The 12011-nt window shown below is 37.1% G+C and overlaps 1 protein-coding gene across 10 annotated transcripts in view; it reads left to right on the top strand.

The window, feature by feature from the left end:
• Window positions 1-12011, top strand: part of CAB39L (calcium binding protein 39 like) — an 84850-nt gene that overhangs the window by 33760 nt on the left and 39079 nt on the right. For 5 of the 10 annotated variants that reach the window (XM_055542164.1, XM_055542154.1, XM_055542157.1 and 2 more), the window contains 2 exons: window positions 7096-7236; window positions 10859-11023. In XM_055542164.1, coding sequence (XP_055398139.1) covers window positions 7135-7236; window positions 10859-11023 — 267 coding nt within the window. In that variant the 5' untranslated portion in view covers window positions 7096-7134. Of the gene's footprint in view, window positions 1-5000; window positions 5078-7095; window positions 7237-10858; window positions 11024-12011 lie in introns of all 10 variants that reach the window. The other 5 variants (XM_055542160.1, XM_055542161.1, XM_055542158.1 and 2 more) reach the window with 4 other exon arrangements.

Here is a 12011-nt window from a genome sequence, read left to right as displayed (position 1 = left end):
TATCCAGAAGTTTGAAAGTCACTTACAGTCACTTCTGTATCTGGCCTGTTTTGTTCCATTGGTCTGTTTTTCTTGTCTTACTGTTTTACTTACAGCACTTTATAACACTTTTAATTTCATTCCCCCGTAAGAAATCTTCCATTTTAAAATTTGTTATCCTTGTTCTTTTATATTCTTGACTGAATTTATTTACTAAAAACTTTCTTGGATTTGTGACTGGAGTTGTATCAAATTATGGACTTTAGGAGTAATTGACATTTTAATGATATTTAAATATTTAATATTTGATTTTTCTGTTCAAAAACAAAATAGGTTTTTCTATTCAGTTCCTTGCTTAGTTAGATGGATTTTTTCCCTCACAAATCTGTTTATTGTTTCAGAAAAGAGGAAATATGCTCATTATAGGTAATACAGAAAAACATCAAGATGACAAATCTCATTCGGATAATATGAATTAATGTTAATTGAGCCACATTCCAGAAATGATTCTGTGGTTGTATACAGTTAAAAAGGTGGCTTGCTGAAGGATTGACTAGATAAATAGACATACCTTGTACATCTTTAAGTACATCTTTCATTTGTTAGTTTTCTGCCTCAGGAACAGTAACTATCCTTATGTTGGATTATTGCTGTCAGTTTTCCATAGTGATAGATTCTTTACTTTTAACTTTTTATTTTGAGATAACTATAGATAAGAAACAATACCAAGACATCCTGTATACCTTTCATCTAGTTTCATCCATAGTGACATCTTGCATGCTAATTAGCAGTTAGTAAAGTGAAGTAAAAGTCGCTCAGTCATGTCCGACTCTGCCACTGCATGAACTGTAGTCCATCGGGCTCCTCTATTCATGGAATTCTCCAGGCCAGAATACTGGAGTAGGTTGCTGTTCCCTTCTCCAGGGGATCTTCCCAACCCAGGGATCGAACCCAGGTCTCCCACATTGCAGGCAGATTCTTTACTGTCTGAGCCACCAGGGAAGCCCAACTAGCAGGTAGTGAATTAATTTAATGGATAATGATCAGGACTCTTTTTTTTTTTTAATGATGTAGGATAGAACAGATAGAATGGAATCTATCCAGAGTTCAGGTATTGTTTCATGAGACAATTATACAACCATTTATATACTCCTTTGCTCTGGGTCACAATATAAAGTGCATTTTTTTACTATATGTCACTATTTTAAAAGGTGAGGGAGTTTCCTGGTGATCCAGTGGCCAAAATTCCTTGCTCCCAAGACAGGGGCCCGGGTTCAATCCCTGGTTGGTAAACTAGATCCCACATGCTGCAACTAAACATCCCCCAGGCCACATCTAAGACCTGGAGCAGCCAAGTAAATAGATAAAAATTAAAAAAAAATAAACAATTGAAAACAATTAGAACTCAGAGAGTGAGTGAAATTCGCTCAGTTGTGTCTGACTCTTTGCGACCCCATAGTCCAGGGAATTCTCTAGGCCAGAATACTGGAGTGGGTAGCTGTTCCCTTCTCTGGGGGATCTTCCCAATCAAGGGATGGAACCCAGATCTCCCACACTGCAGACAGATTCTTTACCAACTGAGCCACCAGGGAAGCCCAAATTGTGATATAGTCATAAGTGCATGCTAAGTCGCTTCAGTTGTGTCCAGCTCTTTGGGACCCTATGAACTGCCAGGCTCCTCTGTCCATGGGATTCTCCAAGCAAGAATAATAGAGTGGGTTGCCATGCCCTTCTCAAGGGGATCTTCCTGATCCAGGGATCAAACCTGCATCTCTTGCATCTCCTACACTGGGAGACAGGTTTTGTTTTTTTTTTTTTACCGCTAGCGCCACCTGGGAAGCCAGTGGGATGCTCTGTAGCATGTAAGATAAATGTGAGATTTGTATCAATACACAAATCTCATAAACATAATGTTGGTGGGGGAAAGAAACTGACTTGTAGTACCATTTCTGTAATGCTTCAAAGCACACACAACAATATCACATATTATCTGTAATATTAGTAAAAGTGTGAAAGTATGTATAGCTAGGGTACATGATAAATAGATACAGTACAAGCCAGAGGTGAATGGGATCGGAGAACTGAAGCTACCAAAGTGGTAGCTTGGGTTGTTTTAATTTTTGAGCTGGGTGGTAAATACACAGGAACTTGTTACATTGTTCTCTATTTCTTCTTCTAGATGCCCCAAATATTTTATTTAAACTAAATTAAAACACCTAGGGGGAAAAGCCAAGTTGAAGCATATTTTGATTAGCTTGGTGGTGTCTCAATCCGTTTGTGAGCCAACTGCTAGAGCCAGGGCAGTGGAAGAGATACTCGGCCCTGCCTGGGTCCTGTTCTCACCCTTTTGCTAGAGTAGGTGGGGTGGTGTGTGTGAGGTGGGGTGGGAAGGAGAGCAGAGAAAAACAGGCACCCAAAGTACCAGAGATTTTCTTTTCCTTTTCTGATTCAGTTATTTCTAATTTCATTGTTATTTCCATTCTTTTTCTTTGAGATTTTTGAGGCAATTTCCTTTTTGACTTATTTAGTTCAGTCCTTTCTTCTTTTTCTTCCCACATGAATGAATTGTAGATTCTCACCCTCCCACACCAAGGCTCTCTTTCAAGAACTATTTCTGGTTTTGTTGAGCTTTTGTGGGTTTGACTCCATCTCAACTTTTGGTAAAAATTTTACAAAGTGTACACAGCCTATTTGCACATAAATATGATGGCCAGAGATTTAATTATGAGGTTATAGACTTTCCTTTCAGGACTCTAGATTCTCTCCATGGCTTCATGACATGTAATTTTATGAAAGTCCAAAGACAACTTAATTTTGATCCTTTTTGTTGTTAGTCATTTTGTAGGAATGAGTTTTAAGAGAAAAGTGTTGGTTTCTTCTGAAAGCCACACTGAGTTTTGTTGATGTTGTTCAGTCGCTCAGTCATGTCCGACTCTTTGCAACCCCATGGTCTGCAGCACGCTGCCGCACAGTGAGTTTGGGGTCTCATTATTAGTCTCAGCTAGAAAAATCCTTTCAATGTTCACATTTAGATCTCTTTTCTACTTAAGCTGTTTTATCTTTGTTGCTTCTACTCCATGTTTTAGTTCCTTTTGCACTTGTTGGCTTCCTCCGCCTCTTTTCATTGTCATAATACGTGTTTTTATAGGATATAACACTGTATCTTCTCCATATTTCTATAATACTGGGTTGGCCAAAACATTCATTCAGGTTTTTCCAATGCAGGATACACTACACACACACACACACACACACACACACACACACACACACGAATACCTTATCTTGATCCATCATTTTAGTTTGAGCTTTTCTGGTGTTCTGGCCAAACCCTTCTGTGTGGCTGTCTCCCACTACATCGAGAACTCTCTGAGGCTTATTAACTCTTGCATTTAGTAGTGCAAGGCCTCGAACCTTACAGGAACTCAGTAAATATCTTTTGACTGAATAAATATGGACTAATTGTGTACCTTTCAGTTGTCCTCAGTCAATGTTCCGTGGGGTCACTCCTGCCCTGCACAGATCTGGATTGCCATGCTACCTCTGGGGGTGTCTCTACATGTGTGTGTGTATATTATGTGTTGCTCTTTTATCTTGACCAATTCTCCTCTCTTTTTGTCTAGGTCCTTTCCTTTCCTACCTCCCCACCCCCAGTTATCTCTGTTCTGTCTCCTACAGAGAATGAATTCTGGAAGTAGCCTTTCCAGTTGGAGTCCACAGGACACTTATCCCCTTTTCTTGTACTGCTTTAAAAAAAAAAAAAATACAACCTGTGTTATTTGTTGTTTGTTCTGTTTACTTACTTTGTAAATGGGAAAAGTACAGCAGGGCCTGTGTCAGTTATCTGGCATTTGCGTTGCTGCGTGGCTTACCGTCACCACTAACCTGGAGGGCAAGTTGATTTTCAGTGCCCCGGGGGCATTCGTCTGGGCAGTGTTGGTCTGTTGGACCTAACATGGCATCTTCTCTTGTTCCTGCTTCTTGTGTTGCTGAAATATAATGCATGTTCTAGAAACTCTGAGGTAGAATTTATGGGAAAATTACTAGTACCACGTTATCCCAAAGAGGCACCATTTTCAGAACTCCCCCTTACACCCTTTATCTTTGGCCTTGATAGATACTAAGAATTAGACTCAGAATGGGTGTGGGCCAGTGATGAATAAGCAAGAGCTCACTGTATTTGGCCTATCTAATTTGAAAATATGATGCTCTATCTTTGTTTATGAATCAACCTTACAATATAAAGGTTCCTCAAAAAATTAAAAATAGACTGACCATATGGTATAGCAATTCAACTTCTGGGTACTTATCTGAAGAAAATGAAAATGCCAATTCATAAAGAACTATGCATCTTTATTGCAACATTATTTACAATAGCCAAGATAATGGAGACAACCTCAGTGCCCATCTATGGATGAATGGATAAAGAAATGCTCTGTGTGTGTGAGGTGTGTGTGTGTATAGAACAGTATTATTCAGCCATAAAACAGTGAAATCTTGCCATTTGTGACAACAAGGATGGAACTTTGAGGGTATTATGCTAAGTGAAGTAAATCAGAAAAAGACAAATACCATATGATCTCACTTATATGTGGAATCTAAAAAACTAAGAAACAGAAGCCAAGCTTATAGATACACAGAATGGATTGGTGGTTGCCAGAGGCAGAGGGTGGGGTGTGGATGAAATGGGTGAAGGGGGTCAAAAGGTACCAACTTTCAGTCATAAACTAAGTAAGTCATGGGGATGTATTAAAAAATAAAATAAGGTAACTTACTTGGTACTAACAAAATGTATGTGGGCTTTCTCAGAGCCTTTGGCAACATTTGTCCTGATATCTTCATGAGTGAAATAGAAAAAATATGAGTTAAACGTTATGACAAGGTGAATTCACAGTTAGTTTAAAAAAACACTTATTAAAAACTTAAATGACATGTAAACAAGCATGATAACTTTTGAATCATAGTGGATCAGTTACCAAGTCAGAACTAGATTAGGATTTAAATACTTCATGTTTGTTTAGCAGATACGTTGAATGCCAGCGTTATAATTCTCGACCACAAACAACAAATACTGAAGAAAATTTTTGGAAGGATTCAGGTAACTTAGAGATTTGACAGAAATCCTAGGGAAGCAGATTTGGGAAGTAGGAATCTAGGGGGTGTAGTGTTTAGAACCGTAACCAAGGTTATGCTGGATCCATAACTGGTTAGAGTATTGCTATCAGTTGCTGTTATATATTTGTGTATAATATTCTTCATCGATTAATTGCATTATTGTTAATAAGAAAAATATGAGGAAAAATGGAGTTAACCCAGAAGTCTTTCTATAGAGGTATTGGTAAAATAAAATTTAATAAGAAATTACCAAATACTCATAGTAATTATATGTCTGTATAATGGATGTTGTTGTTGTTGTTCAGTCGCTCAGTTGTGTCCGACTCTTTGTGACCCATGGACTGAAGCACGCCAGACTTTCCTGTCCTTCACTATCTCCTGAGTTTGCTCAAATTCATGTCCTCTGAGTTGGTGATGCCATCCAACCATCTCATCCTCTGTTGTCCCCTTCTCCTCCTTCCCTCAATCTTGCCCAGCATCAGGGTCTTTTCCAGTGAGTTGGCTCTTCACATCAGGTGGCCAAAGTATTGGAGCTTCAGTTTCAGCATCTGTCTTTCCAATGAATATTCAAGGCTGATTTCCTATAGGATTGACTGGTTTGATTTCCTTGCAGTCCAAGGGACTCTCAAGAGTTTTCTCCAACACTAGAGTTCAAAAGCATCAATTCTTTGGTGCTCAGCCTTCTTTATGGTCCAGCTGTCACATCCATACATGACCACTGGAAAACCATAGCTTTGACTAGACAGACCTTTGTCAGCAACATGATATCTCTGCTTTTTAATATACAGTCTAGATTTGTCATAGCTTTTCTTCCAAGGAGCAAGCATCTTTTAATTTCATGGCTGCAGTCACCATCTGCAATGATTTTGGAGCCCAAGAAAATAATGTCTGTCACTGTTTCCATTGCTTCCCCATCTATTTGCCATGAGGTGATAGGCCCAGATGCCATGATCTTAGTTTTTTGAATGTTGAGTTTTAAGCCAACATTTTCACTCTCCTCTTTCACCAAGAGGTTCTTTAGTTTCTCTTTGCTTTCTTCCATTAGGGAAAGCCTAAAAAAATACTATAGCCCGAAAAATACTGTTTTTAGTACTCTTATATTTTGGTTTTAAAAATATATTTTTAAATATAGAGAGAAAAATTAAGGAGGAATATGTATAAAATCTGCTAACAGTTGTTACCTCTGGATCACTGGTTAATGGGAGCTTTTGATTAATTACATCATATTTCTGTAATGTTTGACATATTTTTGCTAATTCATGTAGAGCAAATGAATATGTTTCTCTTAACTGGAGCCTTTAATTTAGATCTTTTTCCCTAGCACATTTTTAGTATAAACAGGGTGATAATAGCTATATTTGGCTTTTTCTGCTCTATGCAAATAAATGTTCTCAAAAAGAAGAACTGATTTTTCTTTTCCCCTCCTCCTCACCTCCCCACTCCCAGCCATCATGGTAATCCTCATTTCATCAGTGAGTATGGCCAGCTGAATATTTGAAGAGTAAAAAAAAAAAAAAATAAACGGATTCTAAATAATTTTACATTGTAATTTTGTTATTGCTATGGAGTGGAATGTTTTAAAATATTGCTTTACCAGAGCTTGTGGATCTTAGTCTGACTTTTGTTTTACATGTTCTATTTTATTTATCATCATTAATATCACCATATTCCTCACTCTCTTTAGTCAAAATATCTAGTTTTAAGTATCAGCTTATTCTCTAAGAATACTCCTTTTCCTATGCTTGCATAAATCTTTAATTTCTCTTATAAGAAAAATATTAAACTCTGAGTAAAAACTTTCAGGTAAACCTTTAAAAATATCTTTCTTGAAATATTTTACACTAACTTAAATTTGGCATGAAACTTAAAACTTGTTTTAGTTTGATCGATTTTAATGTTCCATATTACTGAATTGGTTGTTGAAAATATGACATTTTGGTATAACAATTTAATCATGTTAAGAATTAAAATCATAATTTTTGTTTGTTTACTTGTTTTTAGCATTCTATATTGCATGAAGAGATTTCTATAGATGAAAAAATGCCTCTGTTTAGTAAATCACACAAAAATCCAGCAGAAATCGTGAAAATTCTGAGAGACAACTTGGCCATTTTGGAAAAGCAAGACAAAAAGACAGATAAGGTATGAGCTAAAACAATAATGTTGTTATTAAAATACATGAATAGACCAGAAGCCAATGTAAAAGCTTAATGAAGAATCCTAAACATGGTCTGCGATGCACTCTCAGGGTCTTTGTGAATACATTTAAATTGGTTTCAGGTCTTATGCCATTGATAATTATTGAATATGTTGTCTTGAACTCTTCATTGATTTTCTAGAGCCTCAGACCAACCTTGGATCCTCTAGAGTTAAGGAGTAACAGAATATTACTCAGTCATAAAAAGGAAAGGACATCTTGCCATTTGCAACAACTTGGATAGACCTAGAGGTTCACTATGCTAAGTGAAATAAGTCAGAGAAAGACAAACACTGTGCAATTTCACTTATATGTGGAATCTAAAAAACAAAATAATATTAAGGAGAAACAGTTATTGTCAGAGGGGAGGTGGGGTTGGGATTGGGGGAAGGAATTGATGAGGGAGATTAAGAGGTACAAACTTCCAGTTGCATGGGTATGAGACAGTGTTGAGAATATAGTCAATAACCAAGTAGTGTCTTTGTATGGCCACAGATCGTAACTAGACTTATGTATTTTAGAAATGTATAGAAATGTAGAATCACTATGTTGTGTAACAGAAACTGACATAGTGTTACAGGTCAATTATACTTCAAAAATATATCAACAAACAAACTCAGAAAAAGAGATCAGATTTGTGGTTAACAGAGGCAGGGATGTTGAGAAGAAGGAATTGGATTGTAGTCAAATCTTCCGGTTGAAAGGTAAGAAAGTACTAGAAATATAAATGATAAATGTGATTAACACTGCTGTATGTTATATATGGAAGTTATTAAGAGAATCCTGAGTTCTCATCACAAGGAAAAAAATTTTTTTCTCCTCTGTTTCTTTAATTTTGTATCTGTATGCAGTGATGGATAAACTTATTGTGATAATCATTTCATGATGTATGTAAGTCAAATCATTATGCTGTACACCTGAAACTTATAGGACTTTATGTCAATTATATTTCAATAAAACTAGAAGGAAAAAATTCAGAATGAAAAAAAAAACATCTAAAGGGTTTTACAGTTAAACATCTAACAGGTTATACTGTTAATACTTACACTGTGTATAATGTTATACATGAAGGGTAAAAAGTTTGTGTTTAAAGATCATCTGACAGCTTCTACTACGATGCTGCCTTTTTTCTCTTTTTGGCCACACCACAGCGCCATGTGGAATCTCAGTTCCCCAACCAGGGATTGAACCTTGCACTGGAAGCATGGAGTGGTAACCACTGGACTGCCAGGAATATCCAGTGCAGCCTCCTTTTAACATTGTTTTAAAGTCCTACTGAGAAGCACTTCCTCAAAGGAAGGTCTTTTTAGTATCTTAGATATTCCCTCAAGGGACATTGAATCTGACATATTCAGTTTGTCTCTAAAGTGACTGGGGCTTCCCTGGGGTCTCATCGGTAAAGAATCCACCTGCAATGCAGGAGACGCAGGAGATGCGGTTTGACCTCTGGGTGGGGAAGATCCTCTGGAGGAGGAAATGGCAACCGACTCCAGCATTCTTGCCTGGAAGATCCCCATGGACAGAGGAGCCTGGCGGGCTGCAGTCTATGGGGTCGCAAAGAGTTGGACACGACTGATCACACCTGCACCCCTGCACCGACTGCACGCATGCTCTAAGACCCTGCGGTTCCCTCCTAGTGTAAACTCTAGAGATGTTCTTGCACACGTGCACCAGGATGCGTTGTCAAGGTTGTTCATAGCATTGTTGTTCATAGTAACCCATCAGTGGAAACACCTCGATGTCCATCAACAGTGAAACTGAGAAGTTGCAGTCCAGCTATCAATAGAATACTATAGCACAGTGAATTTAAAGAAGTGCTGCGACATAGAGCAGAAAGAATGAGCCTTACAAATACAGTGTTGAGTGAAAGAAACAAATCATAAGAGGATACAGGTGCTATTCCAAGTCAGCAGAACTAAGCTATGTGTTTTGGGAAACAAACATAGATTTTAAAATAACCTGTAAAGAAAAGTAAATAAGTGATTGTCATCAAAGACATAAAAGGATTTACTTCTAGACTGAAAAGCGGGCATTCAAGGTGGCTTCTGGGATGCTAAAAATGTTCTCTTTTTTGACCTCTGTTTTGGCCACACAAGTGTTTGCTTTATAATTATTCTAAACTCTATATATGTTTAATCTTCTATAGGTATATATCACAATTTAAGAAAACTTCTTACCTTTAATAAATTAAGGATTTCTTCAGTCATATCATGAAATGTATCTGGAAATTCATTTTTTAATTAACAACTACTATTAGTTAGTTTTTTATTATTTTTGCCTTATTCTATTTCCTTCTTTAATTATAATGATTAGAGTACAATATTTGAAAGTACTAAAACTATACCTACTTTAAAATATTCAGCAAAGTGTTAACTAACTTGCCTGTTTGTTTTCCTTACCTGTTTTTTAAATTTTTTTGCTATAATTTCTTAGTATAATTAAGATACTACACAATCTACCATTTTAAAGTGTGCAATTCAGTGGTTATTAGTTTATTCAGAAGGCTGTGTACTCATCACCACCATCTAATTTCAGAATGTTTTCAGCACCTCATTCTGCCCTCCCCAGGCCCTACTCACTGATATACTTTCTTCCTCTGTAGGTTCTCCTGTTATTCTTCTAATTAATTAGTTTGGCTGCACTGAATCTTAGTTGCAGCACATGGAGGTTTTAGTTGTGGCAAGTGAACTCTTAGTTTCAGCATGTGGGAGGGCCCCCTGCATTCGGAGGGTGGAGTACTAGCCACTGGACCACCAGGGCAGTCCCGCTCTTGTTTTTCTTTAGAATGTAGTGAGATTTTATGCCTTTTTTTTTAAGTTTCATAGATAACAAAATGATAATGGTTATGTGTGAGGGATCAGTGGATTGACAAAGGTTATGGGTTTTGACAATATATGATTTTGTACCTGTTCCATTTAAAAAATAAGAATCATAGGGATTTGTTGAAAATCATTAACAAAAGCTTTAAATAAGACTACTTGCTACTGATAAGTCTTCAACATGGATTGAATTTAATTTCCAAGAGTTAAATTTATGATTAATTACTAGCAAAGTTCACTATGAATATGATTTAAAGAAAGATCATTTCAATTATATTAACCAAGTAGAAATACTAAAGATCTCTCTTTTATAAATTAATTTCAGTAATATTTTCAAAAAAAACAAAAACAGTGCCTACTACATGGCTTTTGTTTGTTTATAACTGTATTGAGTTCTTTAATCACAAATAAGCAGAAAATAGGTAACTAGTGGGAAGCTGCTGTATAGCACAGGGGGCTCAGCTGAGTGCTCTGTGATGACCTGGAGGGCGGTGGGGGAATGGGGTTGGCGGGGTGTTGGCGGGTAGAAGGGAGGTTCAGGAGGGAGGGGATATATAGCTGATTCATGGTGTTGTACAGAAGCAGCTCACGCAACACTGTAAAACAGTTATCATTCAATTAATAAAAAATAATAATTATACAGAATTTTAAAAGTAAATAAGCAGGGCTCAAGAAGTGGTTTTTGTTTGTTTGTAGCCTGAAATTTTTTTTTTCACTCTTAACTATTAGCGTATATATTGGTCCCTAGGCTTCAGAAGAAGTGTCAAAATCACTGCAAGCAATGAAAGAAATTCTGTGTGGGACAAGTGACAAGGAGCCCCCAGTGGAAGCTGTGGCCCAGCTCTCACAGGAGCTCTACACCACCGGGCTGTTGGTGACACTCATAGCCGACCTACAGCTGATAGACTTTGAGGTACACCATCTGCCAAAGGATGACAATTGTGCTCTTCAATTTTTATGCACATGACTACCAATATTTGACTGTCACTTTTTGTTACCGTTGTTGTTGTTCAGTCGCTAAGTTGTGTCCGACTCTTTACGACCCCATGGACTACAGCATCCCAGGCCTCCCTGGCCCTCACTTTCTGCTGGAGTTTGCCCAAGTTCATGTCCACGGAGTTGGCGATGCCATCCAACCATCCCATCCTGCTGCCCTCTTTTCCTTTTGCCTTCAGTCTTTCAGGGTCTTTTCCAATGAGTCGGCTGTTTGCATCACATGGCCAAATTGTTACTATTTATATATTATTTAAAATCCCATTTTCTCCACTAAAACTTCTAAAATCACCTTAATCTTTTTTTTTTAAAAAGCAAAAGGTATACCATAGTTAAGTTTTATGCAGCTAAGTAGTGAAGTTAATGGTCAATAATAATAAAAGATAACTTGAGTGCTTACTGAACGTTGTATAGTTTTTAAGCACTCTTCTAGTTTAATTCTTTTCTTTTTAAGTTTTAAAAAATATTTATTTATTTGGCTTGCCAGGTTTAATTAGGGCATGTGGGATCTAGTTCCCTGACCAGGGATCAAACCCTGACCAGGGATTGAACCCAGACCCCCTGCATTGGGAACATGGAGTCTTAGCTACTGACCACGAGGGAAGTCTCTCATTTTATTCTTAAAGCAACCTGTATAGGATCAGTACTATATTATTAGCCTTGATTTATAGATGAAGACCCTAAAGTTTAAAGATATTAATTTCCCCAAAGTCACTCGGTCACTAAGAGCCTAAGCTGAGATTCAAATGTAGTATCTCCCAGGCCTGTTTCTTTAATTAAAACATTTATACCAGTGATTTAAGAATTTTGTTAAATGCTACTAATATAGGATATTTCTCTCATTTTTTGAAAGCAGTTATACCTAATTACTGAAATAATATGTAAAACAATAATCTAGAAACATAAGG

The sequence above is a fragment of the Bubalus kerabau genome, chromosome 12 (assembly GCF_029407905.1).
Source record: "Bubalus kerabau isolate K-KA32 ecotype Philippines breed swamp buffalo chromosome 12, PCC_UOA_SB_1v2, whole genome shotgun sequence".
In the NCBI taxonomy this organism is placed as follows: domain Eukaryota; kingdom Metazoa; phylum Chordata; class Mammalia; order Artiodactyla; family Bovidae; genus Bubalus; species Bubalus kerabau.
This window is presented reverse-complemented; position numbering and strand designations above follow the sequence as displayed.